Here is a 22,202-nt window from a genome sequence, read left to right as displayed (position 1 = left end):
TGTGTGTGTGTGTGTGTGGTGTGTGTGTGTGTGGGGTGTGTGTGTGTGTGTGTGTGTGTGTGTGCGTTGGAGATGGAAACCAAGCCTTGCCCGGACCAGGCAAGCACTTTGGCATTGCGCTACACCCCCAGGATTTTGTTTTTGGAGACAGGGTCTCACTGTGCAGTCCAGGCTGGCTCAGATTTGCTGAGCTGCACAATCCATCCTCCAACCCCTGCTTCCCCAGTGTTGAGACTGTAGGTATGCTCCACCATGCCTGGTTCTTGTTTTTAAACAGAATATGTGAACTAGCCAGACATGGAGGAACACATCTGTAATCCCAGCACTCAGAATTTATAGCAAGATGTTAGACTTGAGGCTAGTGTAAGCTATATAGCGAAATTCAGTTCAGCCCAGGCTATATAATAAAACCGTCTCTGAACAAACGAAAGTACAATAATAACAAAACTAAAATAAAGTACTGAAATTATTGTCACAGTGCAGTACTAGCAATATTGCCATTTATGTTTTTATTGTTCCTAGTGACCGAGAATAATGAAGGTGTGGCCATTTCATTTGATTTGCTTTACTTTGCTGTGTGACCTGAGGTGAGTATCTTCCCTCTCTGAAACTATTTTTTTTTCCTTTGTGCCAGATGAAGCAACCCAGTTAATTGTTTGTGATTTCTTGATCCAGAGTGGAATCTGTTAACTTCCAACTGGTTCATAGAGTCTGCATATCCTTTTGGTCCACATATGCATCATTTGACTGGGATTATGGCCTGAGTCAAACCACACGGCATTTCATCTAAACTTCATATTTTTTCCTATGAATTGACTATTAATGGATAAGAAATAATCAAAACTTCTCTGGCATCTTCTAAGATTAAGAACTGGCCTTTTGCTGGGGACATAGGTCAGTAGTGGAGAGCTTACCCAGCATGCCCCAGGTTACTGCATAACCTGGGCATAGTTGTGTACACATGCAACCTCAGGTAGAGGCAAGAGGATCAGTAGTTCAAGGGCATGGCCTGGGCTATGTGAGTCCTTATCTGAGGCTGGGCATAGTAGAGCACACATGGAACCCCAGGGCTGGAAGCCAGAGGTAGGAAGACTGGCCAGCCTGGACTAGTTACACCTCCAAAAACAAAAGAGAGAAGGAAATGAGAGACCTCTGAGAACATCGGCCTGGGGTGTTTCAACGTGTGAGGTCTTGGGATCTCAGCTGGGTATCCTATCCCAAGCCATTTGGCTAACTCAGTTTGGTTTTTGGATCTTGGTTAATTTAACACCAATCTCCCAGGAACAATAATCCATCAGTCCTCACATATCTGGCTTCCCATTCACAATTACACCCCGATACACGAGTACCCAGCTTCTATTTGGACAACTTTCCTGATGGGGTGCCTACCATCTCCCCAGGCACCCATTAAGAAAGATCAGAGAAGTAGTTCGTTTTCCTAACAAATGTGAACTGAGAACTCTTCTCAGAGTAGCTGATTCGAGGCTAAGTCCCCTCCCTCTTGGGAGTGGGGGGGAGGCTTCAATTTGTTTTCATCTCTGCACTAGGTGAGAAGTGCTTCCCTGTACCCCTAACCAGGCCAATGCATACAAAACCTCAAACATATTCGTGGGTGCTGTGTAAATCATATTTTGTTTTGAGGCAGGATTTTATGCATCTCGAGCTTGCTTCAAATTCACTATGCAACCAAAGATAGCTTTGAACTCCCAACCCTCCATCGGCCAGATGCTCTGTCGTGCTTTAGAGTGTGCAGTTACTCAGTATCAAACCCAGGGTTCCATGCATGCTCAGCACACACCCTGCCACTGAGCCGCACCTCCAGCCCTGAATTACGAAGCAGTGTAATTATGGGAAAGCTTCATACGCTCTCTGAACCCACTGCTTTGCTCACTCCGTGGGTGGGTCCTATAGCGACTGTATAGAAGAGAGACTCTGAGAAATGGCTCCTGATCCACAGAGCTGCCGGATAAAGCCTCCTGCCAGACTAAGGGCTGAGACTAGTTGCCTCTGTCTCTAGTGCCAAGCCAGTCTTGAGCCCAGAGGACAGTGGAGTCTATGGTGCTGTCAGGCCTCCAAGTCAGAGGTGACCCTGCAAGAGATGCTGTTCCTCAGGCAGCCATTATTGGCTAGTCTCTGGTGCTCACCTATCTATCTGTTCACCCTGTTGGACCTCTGTACTACATGGGAGAGAACAAGGCTGAACCCACTCATCCCAGGCTCTGCCTCCTGGGTTTCCTACATGGCCGCTGGCTGGCACATCTCCCTGACATTCTCTACCACAATGAAAGCAAGCAACAAGACGACCACGCACCAAGATCTTCTGGATTTCTTCGTTATCACACTTCACGTGATATTTCACGATGTCCTGGAAAATATCCTTCCTGTTCTCAAGCTTGTTCATGGACTCGTAGGTGTCAGGGTTTAAGACTGACCAGCCCAGAAACTGAGTCAAAGACTGCAGAGAAAGAAAGAGTGAGAGGAGGCGGGAGCCTGCATCCTGATGCTAGCTGAGGACAAGACTGCTGAGACCTCAATTTTCTCAGCTATAAAGTGGGTTTGCAAAGCTGTGCGGGGCAGGTAGGCTGTGATAAAAATAATGGGTGTAAATGTATTTTAAATGAAGATTTATAAGTAATAGTGTCACAAATAGAAAAGTGTGGCGCAAAGAGAATGGATGAATGTAGGAGCTCTGTGCTTTTTCATCAGTTCTCAAGTGATCTTCAAACTGCTCCCAATAGTCAAGTGTGGAAGTGAGGGGCAGTGAGGAAGGAGCATGGAGAAAGTGGCTCTCATGGCTCCTCAGGGTTATGGCCTCCCATCCCCCACCCCGCCCCCATGGTCAGGCAGCTACACACTGGGACACACCACGCAGCTCTGAAGGGCAACTCTGAAACTGGTGGTCACCGAGCCCCACCAGCCAAGGACCACCCAGCATCCCACACCTCCATGAGGGTCTCATCCATATCGTCGAAGGGCTTCCCGTCTTTGCGGTTGTAAAATGTGGCCACGCCGACGATCTCTTCCTTCTTGTTGACGATGGGCATGGAGAGTACATTTTTTATCATCCACCCAGACTCATCCAGAGGCTCTTTCTGTAAGAGAATGGCAGGGCTGCGGCTCTACCAATTCCACGTGGTGCAGATTGCAGGGACAGGATTGGGGCTATGGCTAGACTCTAATGGCCTGGCTCAGCTCTAAGAAGCCAGAACTTGACTCTTGTGTGGGTTTAGCTGCCAACTTCCAAGCCCACGAGCTAAGGTTCCCATCCCCAAGATGTCAGAGCTGGCATGTGCCGGGCAGGATCAGAAACATCTCAGGTACGGAGTAGCCGAAACAATGTTCCTGGGGTCAGAAAGTAAGGGTTGCAAGCGTTTTGGAGTTGAAAGTGTCCTTGGAATTTACCCAGTTACCATTGTCTCCCCCTTCCATTTATTATGTAACTTCGTCCAAATTTCCACCATTCAGACTGCTTCCCAAGAAGACAGGGAGATCCTAGTATATTCTGATGCTCTTTTAGGAGAGAGGAAGAAGAAAGTCCTATGGCTAAGAGATCAAATAAAAAATGGCTTACCTGGAATTCAAAAAAGTCCTCTGCAGGCGCATTCATTATATTGCAGATCTGTAAGGCAGGAGGGGAACAAGGCAATTGGTCCAAGCTGAGCTCCCTACTCAGAACCCAAGTCCTTGACCAAGGCAGTGCACTGTCCGAATCAGGTGGACAGATTCAAAATGGCTCAGGGTTATTAACTGAAGTTACCAGCAAGGAAAGGTCACCTGGTAGATTTCATTTCTATTTGTTACATCCTAAACATTTCTAGGTTTGGAAAAGCTAAGGGTACAGCTGTCATTATTAATAACTGCATAGTATCCCATTCTGTGGCTCTTATGCTAAGTATTTGGATATCCAGGTACATGCATAAGGATGTGCACATACATGTGAGTGTGTACTCATGCATGCATGCCACACCTGTGTGTGCATGTTATGTAAATACAAATGTGTGTGTGTGTGTGTGTGTGTGTGTGTGTGCCCATGCATGCAGGTTTGGAATTTAGAGCCAATCTGCTTCTGCCTCCTAGGGGCTATCATTACAAGATGTCATTTAAACATCTCTGGTTCAATTGCATTAGAATGCTGTTTATTTGGTAGGAAGGAATTCTTTCCTTGGGCTGTAAAAGTAGATTAAGAAACAAAAAAAGTGTCTCAACTCTGCTTCTATATTGCTAGATTTCTCTCTTGAAGACAAGGTCATTATGATCCCCCTCTGGAACACTGGCAGTGTGGTTGTGTAGTGTGCACTCTGCACAACGACATCTGGTTGAGTCCTGAAATCCATCTGTGAAGGACTTTCTTCTTTCAGTTCTCAAAAAGTTCCCACATGGGCCATGCTTGCACATTGGCTGCAGAGACAGGCTACCTGGTCTGGGGGGGGGGGGCTCACGGAACTGGGTGTGTCCTTTCTAAGCACTGTCCATCAAATGCCCTTGCTCCTTCCTCATTGTTGCTCCCAATTCAGGGGGACATGCTCCACTCTCTCCCACAGCCTTGCTGATCTTCTTCCAGCTGACATAGTCACCATAACAACCATCCAGGCAAACATTCTCCTCCTTTATCATACATTCTCTACCTGCTCACTGACCACCATTCCTCAGTTGCCTTCTTGTGACTTTGCCTCCACTTCGCTACCAAATCTGTTTGTATTGGGTCTGCCAAGGGCCTCATGTTGTGGTAGGACTCTTGCTTCTTCCTCGCTACATCACTGTGCTACATACATGCGGCCTCTCACATTGCTCCTTTGGTTACCATGGCACTGCCTCTCCTGGGTCTCCAGTTTTGACCTCTCCTGTTTGTCCATCACAGAATCCTCTTCCTCCACCAGCTCTAGAATCCCTGGCATCTCCCAGTATCGCACGAGACATGCTGTCCCTTGGAGTTTTAGTCTGCCCCTGTGGTCTCCAGTGCTGCCTGACCCTGAGACTCCCCATCTCTATCTCTGCACTCCAGGGTATGGGAACTGTCTCTTCATTCCTCTGCTGGACATGCCCCTGAGAACTGTCTCTACTTCTTCTTGAGTATAGGTGACTTATCATTGGGTATCCCAGCTCAACATCTGTGATGTTCAACTGGTCCAGGAACTTGAGATCAGCTCTGACCTGTTTCTCCTCTGCCCTCTGGCTTAACCACCAAGTCCTACCGGCTTTGCCTTCTCAGTATGAGATCTGACTCTGCATCTCCTTATGTGCATCTCATTTCTTCTGAAGTTGTATTAAATGAACACGTATATCTAGGGCCTGAATCATTGTCAGAACCTAGTGACTGTGTCAATCGGCCTTCATTGAGTTTGGGGTTTATTTGCTTGTTTGTCTGAGAGCCTCATTTAGCTCAGGCTGGACTCCAACTCACTATGTAGCCAAGGGTGACCTTGAACTTCTCATCCTCTTGCCCCCACTTCTTGGATCCTAGGATGTTAGAAATGGACCACTACACCCAGATTAATGAAGTACAGAACTTCATGAGTATTGGCAAGCACTCTACCACTTGAGTGACATCCATCCCCTGCCTAATTCTTTGAGATGCTTATCACCTCTTACGTGAACTGTCCCCTTCTCAGTCTGCCTCCAGTGACCTGTGGATTAAAGTCTCAACCTTCCACATAGCATCCAAGGCCCACTAGATCTGGCTTCTTCTTCCCTCTTGACCCACCTTGAAATCTGTCCTCTTGTTTCAGACCTAATAATTCAGCAACACTAAGCACAGACATCATGTTCCTTCCAACTTCTGCACTCAGCTCTACATGTCATAGAGTTTGGATATGGAGGGTCCCCAAAGTCTCATGGGTAAAATGAGACTCTTGCTCACCAATGAGACCCTGAAGGGAAGTAGAAACTTTTAAGAGGTAAGTGAACCTAGCAAGTACTCTTCCAGTTATTGGAGCATGCCATTGAGGGAATATTGGAAGCCACGCCTCATTTCCCTGTCTCCTTATGGCTTCCTGGCCACTGATTTACCATGATGCTTTGTCACAGGCCAAAGCAGCGCATAGGGGTGATTGATATGTAACTAGCAGGCACGACCCTGTCCTGGAACACAGGGGACAGCACACATCACTCTACTCTATGACACTGAGTGAGTGGGACATGGTTTTGGTCTAGATATGAGGGGGGAAATCCCATACAGGCTTTTGGGTTGACAGCTTGGTCCTCAGCTGGGTGGGGCAATTTTGAGGCCTAGGTAGAAGAAATAGGTCACTGGGAGTGTGGCTTTGAAATGAGGTCCCCAGTCATGTGTTTTGTCATAACAACAAAAAGTCTGAGTAACAGGCATGGCAGGAGATAGCACATAGCTCTGCCGTGTGTGAGGATAGAAGGGGGAGGCTGGGAATGACAATCAAGTGTGGTGTAAGAGCTTATTTCTTAGTACCTGGGGAGCCTGGGAGATCAACTAGTCAAGACACTGCCCCTGACATATTTGCACAAGTTTCTATCGCCAGGGACACTATGTGCCTTTCCATGTAAGAACTATTTCTCTATAGTTGCTATTTCCAGACATGTCAATGATCTACTCTCTTCTGTGGGTCAGGTGTTGAGTAAACTAGAAAAACAAGAGCCTCTGGCTTGAAAGATTCACACTAACCACATTTTCCTCATTCTTGCCATTGAAACCCTTCTGTCCCCCAGATTCAACACCCCCCCTCCCAAGATGTATCACTTACCAGACCATTTTGAGCCACATAAGTGGGGAGACCGCTCACTAGAGCCCAGTGGTCAGCGGGTGGGTTCCTGCAAAGACCAAAGACAAATAAATAGCAACTTTCAAGTTAGGGACTGTGCCTCCTCACTTCCAGCTGGCCCTGTCCCTGCTCCCATTCACTGCAGCTGCTTCAGCCCTAAAGGCTGGCCAGGCGTTACTGTATATCCCGAAATGGAGACTGTCCATGACATTGAACACTCCAGACACTGATAACTACTGACCGCAAACCAGATGCCATATCCTCCTCCCTCGTGAAGTGCAGAGGTGGTAAGCTCCCGACATGGGCTGAGCACAAAGCTAATACTGTAATGTTTACTTCTAGCAGAAGCAGCACTATAGACCCTGGACTTACAGTTATGTGCTGTAGAACAGTGCTTCAGTCAACAGTGTGCATATATATGTCAGTTGTCCCATAGATCTGTCACTCAGTACTGTCACAGCCTCCTTACTGTGTATTGGTACTAAACCACCCAGCAATGTGTTTCTCACGTGCCCCCTTCCTTGAGGAGGAGACACGTGCCTTTATTACTTTTTGCTTGGTTATTTTAAGGGAAAAAAATATACACATAGAAAAATGCACAGTCATCATTGTTAGCCAGGCATGGTGACACACAAACACCTTTAATCCCAGCACTCAGGAGGCAGAGGCAGGTGTAGCTCTGTGAGTTCAAGGCCAGCCTGGTTTACAAAGCCAGTTCCAGGACAGCCAAAGCTCTGTTACTCAGAGAAACCTTGTGTCAAAAAACCAAACAGTAAAACAAAAACCAGCTATCATCAGTCAGTATCAAGTGAACGCTGGGCTGGAAAGTCAGCTCAAAGGATAAGAGTGCTGGTAGTATAATCGTGAGGACTTGAGTTCAGATCCCCAGAATCTGTGTGAAAGGATTTGGTGTGGCTGCACACACCTATTACCATAGCACTGAAGGGTGGGGCATAGGGACCGGAGGGTGACTGGGGCTTACTAGCTTCCAACCTAGCTCTATGTTCAAACACAGAGTGATAGAGAAGGTCATCTGGCCTCGGAATGTGCACATGCAGTCATGTGTACACACACAGGTACACGCACATGCACATGCACACGCACACACTGGAAAGCGAACATTTCAGAAATCTCACACCAATCAAGAACAAAGGTGTCAGCACTTTGGAAGCCCCAGCCCCTGTCAATCACTCCCTCTTCCCTAAGCAGGGAGAACCATCATTCTGGTGTAATCATGTTGCTTTTCTTCACCTTTCTATGCCCTGCTCCTCCGTCCTCGCCAACCTGATCAGCCTGTTTTTCAACTTCCTTTAGAAGGAATTATTCAATGCTCATTATTTTGTTTGGCTTCTTTTTCATGTATGCAATTTTCTTTTCACCACAATAGCACAATTCATTCATTCACACGTTGCTGGCCACCTTCTGACTCCTTTCCCAGTTGGGGAATCCTGTGAGACAGCACTGCTAACTCAGCTCTGAAGATTGTAGTGTCTGTCTTGGAAATACTGAGTGGGAAGATGTGTATCTTTCTAATTTCTAAAGAAGGAACCAATGTATACCCCAGCCGTGGTATCCTACTGTTTCCTTTGTTTTGGGCCCCTGCCAATATTTAGTTCAGATCCTAAGTTACAGCTCTTCTGTAGGGTCCAAGCAGAGCATCACCGTGGCCTTCAATATCTCAGTGTGTTTGTTGTATGGTTGCCATCACGGACTTCCTACTCATGCCTTTCTCTTACTTCCCTGTAATGTCCCTCTTTCATTGGTTTAGATTTCTCTGTAGACTTGATGTGATGTAGTCACCTATGTCATAAATATCTCATTTTGCACCATGACTTCTTTTTTTACACTTTATAATAAACACGTGTCCTAGGTCTGCTCAGCGGTTTCCACCACTGACCTGTGTGCTCAGTAGAATATGGGAGAAGCTGAATATGCTTTTTATTGATTTGGGGCTTGGGGTAGTGGTAGGATTTGAGACAGGGCTTCTATATGTAGCCTTGGCTGTCCTAAAACTAGCTCTGTAGATCAGGTTGGTTTTAAACTCACAGAGATGCATCCATCTGCCTCTGCCTCCCAAGTGCTGGGATTAAATGTGTGTGGCACCACTGCCTGGCTGAATATGTTATTTTTTGAAGACTTAACTTTTGAGGTTTGTGTGTGTGTGTGTGTGTGTGTGTGTGTCTGTTTAAGTGTATGACACATGTACAGGTGTCCACAGAGACCATGTCTCTTCTTATCCTGCCAGGCAATCTTTGTCATCTAACTAGAATATCTGGTTGATTTCTCTTCCCTGTAACAATATTAGTAAATCTTGCAAGAATCCAAATGGTGGTTGTTTTATCAGCTTTGGGACCTGCCTGATGATAATCCTTGTAAGAGGGTCCTAACCACTCCCAGTCGTCTGTGGATGAATGCTGGGACTGCACCATAAGTCTCTAGGTTGTTTGTAGGTACTACAGTGTAGCCCAGCCTATCTTGACTGATTCAAAAGTTGATATTAGAAACAGAAGGCTGTCAGCAAGCCTAAACAGGTGACCTGGGGAAGGGTTTGGTGGAAGGAGCAGGTGATTGCTATTTAAATCTGGTGAGATATGCTGCATTAATGAAACACTGGGGGAGCAGCTAGGGAGATAGCTCTGTGGGTGAAAGTACTGGCTAGTGGCTGCAGTGGTCGGTGGAGACTGGATCCCCAGAGCAAGCTGGCAAACTCTGGGTTCAAATGAGAGACCGAGAAGCATTCACATACGTGTGAACATGTATATACACGTATGCTTACACATATGCAAAAAACCTGAGGAAAGTTGTGACATGTGATAATGTAGAAGACAGACAATGAGTTTTAATGAATGTGAAGCTAGGGAAAGGGTTAGAAGCTAGGAGGGGTGACTCACGCCTGTAATACAGCACCTTCAAGGTACAGGCAGGAGGATGAGGCGTTGAAGGCCAGCTCCAGGCCAGCCTAGGCTACATGCGACCCTGGATTTTTTTGTTTGTTTGTTTTGTTTTGTTTTGAGAGGGGAAGGAGAAGAAAAAAAGAAAAAGAGAATTTAAAAGGAAAAAGAAAAGATGTTTAGAGAGTGGCATGTTGGAAGAATGTCCATTGAAAAATTAAAGAAGAAAAGAGATTGTGCTCAGAAAAACTCAGATCCAGGTGTGATGCTGGATACAGATATACAGATGCAGGTTTAAGCCTAGCACTCAGGCAAGAGGCCAGCCCAGGACAGTGAGACTTTACTTAAAGAGAGGAAGAGGGGAAAGGGAAAGGGGGGGGGGGAGAGAGGAGAGGGGAGGGTCAAAAAACTGTTAATTACTTTATTTTATATGTGTGGGTGTTTTGTCTGCATGTGTGTGTCTGTCTGTCTGTCTGTCTGGTGTGCTTTAAAGCCATGGCGTTAGAGATGTGCCATGTGGGTGCTAGAAATTGAATCCCGGTCCTCTGGAAGAGCAGTCACTGCTGTTTACCACAGAGCCACCTCATCGGCCAGCCGCAGGTCTTTACACCAGCAGGAATGCACAGGAATAGAGAGCAAAAGAGTATTTAGGGTTTAACCCCCCCCCTTCCCCCCAACCAGGGGACCAAGACTGAGTCAGCATTTCCGGTTATCATTACTGTTTGGGGATTAGGGCGGCACAGGTAAATCCCTTCAGCTCTCTGGCTTTGCAGAGAGCAGGCGGCTAGCCGATATGGGTGTGGCCCTCTCAGGGAGCCTAATTGCAGTTTAAGGAGCCTGCAATTAAACTGAGAAAGTGAGCCTGTCTCGGGGTGGAGTTCTGGGTGTAGCTCTAGGAACAGGGAGGGATTCTGAGAGATAAGGAGACCCTAAAGAAGACATCTGGAATGTTCTACTGACCAAAGTAGCTCAGGCCCATCCCAAAGGAGGTGGTGATTTCTCTGCCCCTAAAATAGGCCTCTCCAGGCACCCCCAGCATCCTTCCCTGCCCGGTTCAAGACTGTGTTCCTTGAGGCGAGTCTCTTTCTTTCCCAGCTTCTTGCTCCATAGAGTGGTGGAGAAGCCTCAAACACCGGCAGTGGGGGTGTGGGGCTGAGACCCCACCTGATACATAACCCAGCCTCGGTGTCTTTAATCAAGCTCTTCCCCTCTGGGGACCTGGTTCTGCCACCTTGCAAGTCTCACGGCTCCGACTGCTCTCTCTCTCTGCCTCCAACCAAGAGCATGACAGTTTGGAGTTTGACCAGAGCTCAGTTGAGGAGCCACGGACTGAAGGTGTTGGAAATAAGACTGTGTTGGAGGCAAGCCTGAAGTTTTTTTCTTGTCTGGAGATGAAACTTACGGGATGACTTTGATGTCTTCTTTGCCGTGCAGGATGTAGTCAATGACCTTGTAGAAGTTAATTTCCTGGCAAAAGAGGAAAATTACACACCGTGAGGGCAGAGCTTCACCAGAAGTGCACCGTGTGGAACTAGTCTATTTCTTCTTTCCTTTTTTTTTAAACAAGAAAAAGAACACAGGAAGTTTACCCGTTTGCCTAAGACACGCTCATTCCTTGCCCTTCACTATCATCTGCCCCGTTTTTGTTTTGTATGTTTTTTTTTCAGGGATACCAAGTTTGCTCCTAGCTCCTTCTAAGGACAGCTCTGCTGCCTTCCAGTGCTCACTGTTTCTAGCAACTCTCATAGAGGGTCACAGAAAGTCATAGACCTTCGTAGAACCAGCTGCCAGTTGGCTCCACCTCTCTTTCTCTTCATGGAAAATTCCATTACCTTATCAGGTCCTCTGTATGCTTAATTATGATGGGCAGCTTAGCAACCATCTCACAGACAAGAACTGGGATGCAGGTGAGGGAAGGACTACAGTGTAGTGAGACAATGAGCCAGCCAGCACCAGAGCCTGGGTCCTAGCTAACTCAAACACCCTGTAGCTATCTATATGTCTCAGGGAAGATGCTTAAAATGGAACTGAAGTCTCTCTCTGTCTCTATCTCTATCTCTATTGCCCAGGACACAGCTACTGTTGTTACTGAAACAGTCGCATTTACCTGAAACAGGCATTGACTTGCATTTATTAAGAAGTATCCACTCCAAACTTGGCCCTCTCCCTCAGCTGTTAGACTTCTTTTTATTTGGAAGAAAACAAAAAAACAAACAAAACAAAAAAAACAATAAGACGTGATTGTGCTGGAGAGATGGCTCAGCAGATAAAAGCACGGATTGCTCTTACAGAGGTCCTGAGTTCAATTCCCACCAGCCACATGGTGACTTACCACCATCTGTAATGGGATCCAATACACTTTTCTGGTGTGTGTCTGAAGACAGCTACAGTATACTCATATACATTCAATAAATAAATAAATAAATTTTAAAATGACATGATTGACTAAAATACAGGAGTCTGGATAATTTGTTTGTTTGGACTAGAGGGCATTGTATGCACATGTTTGTGCTGGCAGGTGTATGAACCTCTGTGGATGTGAGAAGGCCAGCAGAGGATGCTCGGTGTCCTTCTCTACCACTCTTCATCTTGTATGCCTTTGAGGAAGGGTAGCCCCACCAGCAAGCCCAAAGGAGTTTCTTATCACTCTGCCTACCCTCCCCATCATGGTTGCATAGGAAGTAACCATTGAGCCATCTCTCTAGCCCGTTGGTTATATGTCGAAGGGTTTTCCCTGTCCAATTACATTAGTGCAGAGGAGGTCTGTGAAAGACAAGGAGGAAGAGGGTGGGGGGCAAGAACCATGGAGGCAGATGTGAACCAGTGTGGCTTTTACCAGCCACAGGTAGCTATGCTATCATAAGGTTAGAATAATTGGGATAAAGCTTTTATCATTTATCAATTGGTTCAGAAATTATTGTATTGGCATCTTGTAAATTGTGATTCTTATTGATACATAAATCTACATTAAGAGTTTTGATTTTACCAGGTTACTGGATATTGTGTTATTTAACCACAAGATTGGCAGTTCAATTTGGTTACTGGAATGTGGGGCAGAACCAGGGATCCCACGGGGGCATAGTGTTGTGGCTCAGCCAGACGATGGGGGGCGGGGGTGGGGTGGGTGGGTGGATGGGAGAGATAGCTTAAGAGAGTTACCAGTGGCAGGGGCATTGGTAGGATGAGAGAAGCAGGAGCACAGAGAGTTGGCAGGTTCTCTTTTTTAAAATTTTCCCACAACAGTTATATTATATACATATATGTGTATGTAATTTATTTGGAGTGTATATAAGCAGGTAGGTATATATGTGTGGACCTTCATGTGCACACATCACAATGAAGGTGGAAAGATCAGAGGACAACTTGTAGGATTTAACCCTTTCTTCCCATATTGTGAAACCCAGGGATCAAACTCAGGTCGCCAAGCTCAGTGACCTTGCATTTCCACATATGGCAATGTATCCACCCTCTAGTCATGTTCTCAAGGATGCCTGTCACATTACTTTTAAAAGACTTGCGACAACTCCAGTTATGTCAAAAATATAAATTGACATGCCTATGTCCTTCTACAATGTCAGGAATTTATTGAAAAATAACAAATTCACGACTATATCAATTTCATTAAATTCACCAACTACTACTGACTTCACTGGGTGTTTGTGGCTTTTGGAAGTTCCAGGGTTTTTTTGTTTTGTTTTGTTTTCAATCCAATCTTAGATACAAATATCAACTCTCAGGTTATTTATTACACTGCACACAATGGTGTGCATCTCTCTCTCTCTCTCTCTCTCTCTCTCTCTCTGTGTGTGTGTGTGTGTGTGTGTGTGTGTGTGTGTGTGTGTGTGTGTGTGTGTGTGTAAAACATACACATTATAGAAGAGTTGAGAGCTCAGAACCCATTGACCCCGTGACTCATGCACAGGATTCTCTGATGAAAGGCTGGAGAATGCTGTGGTGCTCAGCTTTGGTGCCCCTTATTTTATATGATCCAAGTACAGAGTTGCATCATTCATTCATTCATTGGTTTCATGGGTTCAGTGGACTCTAGCCTATTTACTTTATATAGTTTTTTTTTTTTCTTTTGGTCTTTTGAGACAGGGTCTCATTATATAGTTTGGCTAACTTGGAACGCACTATGTAGGCTGGGCTGGCCCTTTGCCTCTTGCCTCTCGCCTCTGCCCCTTGCCCCTTGCCCCTTGCCCCTTGCCCCTTGCCCCTTGCCCCTTGCCCCTTGCCCCTTGCCCCTTGCCCCTTGCCTCTGCCTCTGCCTCAGCCTCCACCTCCACCCCTGCTCTCAGAGTATTGGGATCAAAGACATGTGAGGTCTGGACTCTGATGCAGTTTTGATGCATATATCCATATGTTTCTTATTTAAGTTGACACATTCAGAGGAGGTCATCCTCTCTTTGCATAAATGAGCTATCAGTTCGCCTCATGGTTGGTGCTGGGCAGATGGTGGCTGTTTACTTGCACAAATGTCATGCCAAAGCATTCTTCACCAGCATTTGCACTTAAAACAGAGCCAACTGCTTATAACAAGGAATCACTCAGGGCAAGGCACAGCCTGAAAGGAACTATTCTCCACAGCACGGAAGAACTTTGAGCACGCCCCGACCTGATCACGTCGGTCACTGGGAAAGTGATTAAACAAATACCTCTCACATCTGCTCCTCGTACTTTGAGTTACCTCCCCATAAACCCATTGTAAGTTAAAATACTGTAAAACACCTGGGCAGAGTGGCTCCTGCCTGAAAATCTAGCATTTTCAGAGGCTGAGGCAGGAGGACTGTGTTTCAGACTCACCTGAGCTATGTAAAGAGACTCAGGGTCACCTAACTATAGTGGTCACATCTGTAATGCTAGCAGTCAGGAAACACAGGAGGGTCACTACAAGTTTGAAGCCAGCCTGGGCTATATGGTAGGTTCTAAGATAGTCTGGGCTACAGAGTAAGGCCTTGTCTTTTAACAACAACAACAACAACAACAACAACAACAGACAAGAGAAGAAAAGGTGCTCCAACTCCTCAGCGGAGCAATATGGGCTGTGAAGTCTACAGGTGAGCACGTGGCCAGTGCTGTTGCCAGCTTCGCTGACCATGTGGTGCCAAGTGCAGCTGCCAGGGGACTCTTCAGAAAAGTTCCTATGGTGTCTAATGGGTTTGGTTGGTGTGTTGGGCTTTTTTTTTTTTTTTCCTTCTTCTTCTCCTGAAGCCTATGGGGAAAATCAATTTACTTTCAGAAAAAAAAGCAGCAAACTTGAATCAGTGTGCTTTGGCAAATAGGGCCTTTTCTACACACACTGCAGCTGTTGTGTGGCCTTCAAGGCCACATTCATAAATGACATTCACAGACTCTGGAAAACCAAGCCAGAGCCATCAAGGGCACCTTTGTTACCTTCTGCTGAACAGCAGACACTGTGACACCAGGATCCTTGAAAGAGCCACCAGTGCAGTGGTGGCCAAATACCAAGGCCTGGAAATATGGCCATCTGAAGACAACTGGTATGTCTTGGTATTTTCCATGAAGCCCAACTAATTAGCCTGTGCAACTTTTTCATACTTTAAACACACACATGCCGTTTTACTTTCTAAAGGCAATGAAATGAGATACAGTTGGCTGTGAGAGGACCTCAGACCTCAGATGGAGGGAGGGGTGGTTAAAGTCAAAAGCTGTATTTTAAAAGTGTATTTGAATTCAGCCAATAAAGTGTGAGTCATATTGGACGGCAAAAGGAACCATGGGAAGGCACGTTTGCCAAGGAAGTCACCAGAGAGAGAAGCACCCTGGTTTTAAATCTGCACAAATGATTTGGCCTTTCCAGGTCTTAATCTCTTAAACTGTCTGTCCAATGGGAAAATAAAAGTAACTCATTCATAGACATATTTAAAAACAAAAAAGAATAAATGACAGCCGGGTCTGCTGGGGCAGGTCTGTAATTCCAGCGGCTTGGGAGGTTGAAGCAAGAACACCCTGACTTCAAGGGCCTCCTCCACTAACGGGCAAGGTCAAGGCCAGCTTGGGCAACTTGTCTCAAAATAAAAGCAATTAAAAAAAAAACATAAAAAGGGCCGAGGAAGTGATAAAACACTTGCTGGGAGGCATGAGGCCCTGGGTTCAAACCACACACCGCAAAAAACCAACCAAACAAAAAACCTTGTTCAGGTACAGTGCCCAACAGACAACCAGTCAGCCCTACTTTTATACTGTAGCTCTGGCCTGCTGAGTGTCAGCGGGAGGTCAACACTTCTGTTGACTTCCTATGGATAGGCTGGCTTAGCCCAGTGTGACAGACATGGGCTTCTGGAAATGTCCCAAGCCCACAATGTCAGGACTCAGTGTACCCGTACTCCCACTATACCCACATTCTGTTTAAAAAAAAAAAAAAAAACAGTTTTGAGTGGAGTGTAGCAGTCCATTAACCATTGCACTTGAGGGGCAGAGACAAGTTCAAGGCCACAGCCCGGTCTGCATGGAGAGTTCCAGGACAGAGGTGTATAATGAGTCCCTGCAGCAGACAACTTGATGAAAGCACATTCTATCCTCTCACAGTTAAGTAGTGGAAATTAAACTCTGGTCCTCAGGCTTTAGCTCAGTCACCTTTTCCCACCAAGCCACCTCAGCAGCAACACCCATGCTTTACATGATCAATCCCAGCCAATCCTGTGACTCTGTGGCTGAGCGGAGGCCTAGGTTTGGCTTTGGTGATGAATTCGAGGACAACGGCCAGTGAATGGTGTTTGCGAAATGAGATTTGTCCCTATTTTGTTCCCTGGAGACTTGCTTCCTCTTCTATACCTTGGTGATGAACACATCCCAAGGTATCCAGCATTTCACAGGTTGCTGGGATCTCTACAGGCTCTGTTTCCAAGCCTTCAGTGTATCTCTGACTCCCAGCAGTACTTGCCTGAGTCCTCGAAGGTCTTGCCCAATTATTATCTATTCCTTTTTTTCTCTAGAATGACTTTCAAGCTGAGGGTGATGACTTCAGCGCATGACTCACTTGTTCAAATCCATGTTCTCTACAATGGGCTATTTCAACCAACACTTCTGATTATACCTTCTGGTCAAGCACATGAGATACACTTGGTTCAGTTAAAATGGGACCAACCACATTTACTTTGTCCCCAGAAATAAACAAATAAACAGATGCAATCATGTGTTTTCTCTCTCTCTCTCTCTCTCTTTTCTTTCCTTCCTCCCTCTTTCCTTTCCTGTACTAGGAACTGAACTTCATACCTGTGAGGTAAACATTCTACCACCCAGTTACATCTCCAGCCCTCATTTTACTTTATAATTTTAAAACAGGATTTCACTATGTTGCCCAGATAGCCTTAAACTTTCTCTGTAACCCAGGCAGACTTGAACTTATCATCCCCCTGCCTCAGGCTCTTCTGTAGGTAAGCCATTATGCTTACCTTACCATTTTTTTTGGTTGTTTTGAGACCGGGTCTTACATTATAGTCCAGGTTAGCCCAGAATTATCTATATAGCCCAGGGTAGACTTGACCTTACAATAATCCATCCTCCTGTCTCAGCCTTCCCATTGCTGGGATTGCAGGAATGAGCCACTATATACCTGGCCTGGTATTTGGGTTTTGTTATTATTGTTGTTGTTTTCCATTTACACATGAACAACATGAGGCTGACTAGCCTTGGCTAGGTTTCTTCAAGATATCTGTGGGTTTGTGCACGGCTCCTCCTGTATTTTCTCTAGAAGGAGCATCACACCACTTGTTTCAGGGAAGCCCCCGCCTAATTGCTGTCTGACAGGAGTGTGGTCAGCGTCACTGCACTGAACTTCCTGGCGCACAAACAGTGGTGTGCTAATCCAAATGTTCAGCCAATGCTGACTTTCTTTTCCTTTCGCTCTTTGGAGCAACCCCAGCTTTGGCAGGTACAACCTGGTTATATGGCATCCTGTGCCACTGTGCTACAAGGGGTGGAAGGCAAGCAGAGTCACCCAGCCAGGAGGACATAAGAACTCTGAGTGATGAGAACTGTGACCCAGCTCCAGTCCAACTTATCCTGTGGCTGCTGGATCCCATCTAACTGACCTTCGGTCTTCTCAAAATAAATTTAGAACCTACTACGAGAAAAAAAATAACTATCATTATAAACCAGTCCAGTTTTTTTTTTTTTTCTGTAAGTAGAAATAAACAAGTAAATGCATGAGGCTAACAAGGTATCAAGCAGTTGTGACTGCACTCTGGCTACCAATGTGAACATTCTAGATTAGATCTGAGCCTCTTCCTAGTTACAAACTGGTTCTACCTTCCTGCTGGGAAGATCCTTGAGCCAGCCACAGGACGTCTGCAGGCTCATCCCTGTCTGCAGGACATGGGTGTTCACTCCTGCCTCATCTGCTTCCCTAGGTCCCTCTGAGACTCCAGCAAGATTTTAAGCTCTTGCAAGTGACAGGTTGGGAAGTACTAAAGAATTACCACAACACAGGAGAGAGAGCCTAATATAGTGAAGAGAAATATGCATGATAAATTAAAGTCCTTGGGCAAGTCCGCCAAGTCTGGCATATGGAAAAGATCTCAAAGAAACTTACCCTTCCGTCTGGAGTCCTGGGACCAGAGTAAGCTGGAGCCTCGCCCATCAGAACTGGCCACACATCAAAAAATTCCTAGGGATTAAAAAAAAAAAATTAGATGTTTGTTTGTTTTTAAAGAGACGTCCAACCTATCTGAGTTGCCTACCATTGAAGTTTGAAGGTGAAAAGATCACCGAGACCTAAGAGCAGACTTGGAATAAACATATTTGTTAAACATTGATGAACAAATCTGTCAAATCAGCCTAAATATGGGTGATGAGTGGGGCATCCCTGGGGTTGTAGAACTTGGTGCTGAGGAAACGGCTCAGTAGGTACATTGCTTTGCAAGTGTGAGACCCGAGTTCAAATCCTAGATCCCAGGTAAAGTGGGGCACAGTAGCACTGTGTCTGTAATGGAGACAGGAGGATTCCTGAAACTCTCTAGCCAGCTAGCCTGTCTCATGGAATAGCAAACAGTAAAGAGACCCTGTAAGTATCCAGGCAGGAGAGGACTGACACCCAAAGTAGATGGCCTCTGACTTTAAGCATGGTGGCATGTGCACACACACATGTAAATACACAAAACGGCAAACACACAAAGAAGTTTTTTTTTTTAAGTAGACTTGATGATGATGATGATGACGATGACGATGATGATTCCACAGCTATACAATCAGGTTGCAGTTTTGTTTCTGCTAATCAGAAACAGCAGCAGGTACCAGAGGATGGCCTTGCCTGACAGCAATGGGAGGGGAGGCCCTTGATCCTGTGGAGGTTTGATGCCCCAGTGTAAGGGGATGCTGGAACAATGAGCAGAAGAGTATCGGTGGGTGGGAGAGCACCCTTATGGAGGCAAAGGGGAGGGGGAGAGGGTGAATGTGGGATGGGGGGGATTGCAGAGGGGTAACTGGGAAGTGGGATATCATTTGAGATGTAAATGAATGGAATGATTAATAAAAAGATAAAAAAAAAAAGAAACAGCAGCAGTAGTGAAAAATATGAGCTCTCAAAATACATAACATAATCCCACTGTCAACTCCACAAATGCCGTTTTTAATTACTAAAGTGTTGTGAAAGAAATTCAAAAGACCCTAAAAGCTATTTAATGCCATAAGCATGGTATGCACCTCAGCCTGACCTTGCACTTGGGCTCCTGTGCTGCAATACATGTCCCTGCATAACAACCAAAGGCTGGGGCTGGAGCTGTCCAGGGCTAAAGCATGTGACTAGCCTATGCAAGGGCCTGGGCTCCAGCCCAGCTCTGGAGTCATAACCTAAAGGACATATTTTTGTGACAAATTAAATTTTAGACCATTGCAGCCAGCCAGCTGATCAGATCACACCTAAATCAGGCAAATGTGTAGCTGTAACTAATCAAGTTATGCACTTCATTCCATTCAACCTAGACGAGCTCTCAGCCCATGCTGTAGAGCAGGGCCCTTGATGGCTTGCTGTCTGGGCACCACCTGATTCAGGGAAACTTTCTTTACTAAGCTTACTTTATTTTGAGGTTTTTTTTTTTAAGTTCTATTCATTTATTATATGTAAGTACACTGTAGCTGTCTTCAGACACGCCAGAAGAAGGCATCAGATCTCATTATGAGTGGTTGTAAGCCACCATGTGGTTGCTGGGATTTGAACTCAGGATCTTCGGGAGAGCACTCAGTGCTCTTGACCGCTGAGCCATCTCTCCAGCCCCTGAGTTGTTCTTTTCACCATGGCTCAAGACACAAGCAGAAGACAGATGAAAGAGGGTTGGGGATGTGGCTTAATTAGTAGTGTTTGCCTAGCATACCTAAAGCCCTGGGCTCCAACATAAAATACCAAATGCATGTAGAAGCACTTGCCTGGACTCCCAGGGCTTCGGGGGTAGAAACAGGGAAGTCAGGAACTCAAGCTCATCTTTGACCAAGGCCAAGACTAGCCTAGGATCCAGGAGACCTTGTCTCAAGAAAGAAAGAAGAGGGGAAAAAAGAGCCCAGAAAGAAGGCTCATGAGGAGAAGCCACCAGAGCTACCCAGGCTTCTGCCTGTGGCTTCTTTGCTGGTGGTCTTTGCATGCAGGGATGCAAACAAAGGTTGTGTTAGGTCAAAGTCTCTGCCTTCAGAGAAGGCCTTCCTCCTCCAGGGCTCCTTCTGATCACTGGGCTGTTAGTGCTTAGGGACAAACAGTGACCTATTAGCACTAAAACTGCTGTGTGTAGATGCCACCCTCTCCTTTGTGCCATTGAGTATGCTTATCTTGAGGTTTGCTTATGCTAATATCACGGGGGAGGGAGGTCAAACAGAGGGAGTTCTCAGGAAGTTCACACTCCACACCCTTGGCCTTCTGTCCAGTTGGGCACTATTCCTAGACTTCTGACCATAGAAAGAACTGCTGGTCTGGGTGAGAATGTGAACTGGGGACCTTGACAGAATCCCATGTCCTGTTTGCCACTTGTTTATGATGCATGAAACACCACCCATAGCCTACAACAGAGGTTCTCAATCTGTGGGTCTCGACCCCTTTGGCAACCCTCTGACTCAAAAAAAAAAAAAATTACATTATGATTCAGTGCCGTAGCAAAATTACAGTTATGAAGTAGCAACAAAATAAGTTTAGGGTTGGAACGGGGCCTCACTCCAGCATGAGGAACTATGTTAAAGGCTCACAGCATTCGGAAGGCTGAGAACCACTGCCTTAAAACTTAATGTTTCACGAAGGAGATAAGCAAGAACTTCGTTGCTGCCTGGCATAAGAAGAAATATTCAAACTGAAGCCCCTAAGTATGAAAGGGTGGAAAATATGGGGAGAAAGTCCATGATATTTAATACCTGGTGAAGAACTCTTAACACAAAACATCAAACCCAGGTTTGGTTGGTTGGTTGGTTGTCTATATGGAGTATTATTGGTTGTATATGGTTATATATGTATATAGTATATGGTTGTCTATATGGAGATAGTAATATTTATCTTGTATCATAGTTATACATTAAAATTTTTGTTATCCTGTAGGCTACATGTCAAATCCATAAAAATAAAACTTACATAAATTGGCATAAGTAAGATATTTTTCTGATCTTAGAGTCTGGAAAAGATTTTCTTAAACAGGGCACAGAAGTCAACAGCCATAAGAGAAAGAGATTATTTATATGACTCAGATTTCTATTCCCCAAAACACACTTTTGCAAGAGAGGGGTTGAGACAGGGTTTCTCTGTATAACCCTGCCTATCCTGGAACTCACACTATAGGCAGGCTGGCTTCGAACTCACAGAGATCCACCTGCCTCTCCCTCCAGAGTGCTGGGATTAAAGGTGTGCACCACCATGCTCCAAAACACACTTTTAAGATAAAGAAAACTTGCAGTCGGAGATGTCTGTGAGACAGCAGAGGACCTGGATCCAGACTTACAGAGAACTCTCCCATAGGCAGCAGAAGGGTTCCACGGTAAAAGCACTTGCCAATGTGAGCCCGATGACCTGAATTCAATCCCCAGAACCCATGGTGGAAGGAGAGAATAGACTCCTAAAAGTTGTCCTCTGACCTCTACACCTGTGTTATGTCTGGCACGTGCCTTTAATATCAGTTCTAGGGGTCAACTCGGGTCTTCATGGCTTCAATGCAAGCATGTTACTCATGGAGCCACCTCCCTGCCCGTTGTGTAGAACCCTTCACAGGCATCCAAACCCACCCAGACCGCGTCCTGTGCTAGCTGAATTAATGACCAGACTGCATTCAATCACCATGTGTTCCTTAGAAAGGTCTGTCTTTGAAGTCTTCTTACCTTCTGTTTGGTCATGTCTAAGAGTCCTACGGAGTATCTGTCACAGTTGAGGAAAGCCCGGACCGTGTACAGGGCCTTGTGGAACTGCCTCTCTATATCAGTGAGCTCCTCAAAGACCTTGCTCCCAGACCACAGCAATATCTGAAGACAAGAAGAAGAAGAAGGAGAAGAAGAAGGAGAAGGAGAAGGAGAAGAAGAAGAAGAAGAAGAAGAAGAAGAAGAAGAAGAAGAAGAAGAAGAAGAAGAAGAAGAAGAAGAAGAGGAGGAGGAGGAGGAGGAGGAG

At 45.7% G+C, this 22,202-nt stretch overlaps 1 protein-coding gene across 2 annotated transcripts in view; it reads right to left on the bottom strand.

The window, feature by feature from the left end:
- Pde6a (phosphodiesterase 6A) overlaps window positions 1-22,202 on the bottom strand; it is a 66,759-nt gene that overhangs the window by 30,439 nt on the left and 14,118 nt on the right. For both annotated transcript variants that reach the window (XM_021150535.1, XM_029471997.1), the window contains 7 exons: window positions 21,920-22,060; window positions 18,174-18,248; window positions 11,022-11,086; window positions 6,711-6,777; window positions 3,572-3,619; window positions 2,943-3,092; window positions 2,312-2,455 (listed from right to left, as the gene is read on the bottom strand). In XM_021150535.1, coding sequence (XP_021006194.1) covers window positions 2,312-2,455; window positions 2,943-3,092; window positions 3,572-3,619; window positions 6,711-6,777; window positions 11,022-11,086; window positions 18,174-18,248; window positions 21,920-22,060 — 690 coding nt within the window. The remainder of the gene's footprint in view (window positions 1-2,311; window positions 2,456-2,942; window positions 3,093-3,571; window positions 3,620-6,710; window positions 6,778-11,021; window positions 11,087-18,173; window positions 18,249-21,919; window positions 22,061-22,202) is intronic.

Source organism: Mus caroli, chromosome 18 (assembly GCF_900094665.2).
Source record: "Mus caroli chromosome 18, CAROLI_EIJ_v1.1, whole genome shotgun sequence".
In the NCBI taxonomy this organism is placed as follows: domain Eukaryota; kingdom Metazoa; phylum Chordata; class Mammalia; order Rodentia; family Muridae; genus Mus; species Mus caroli.
Note: the sequence above shows the minus strand (reverse complement) of the source record. Positions and strands in the feature narration are given on the sequence as shown.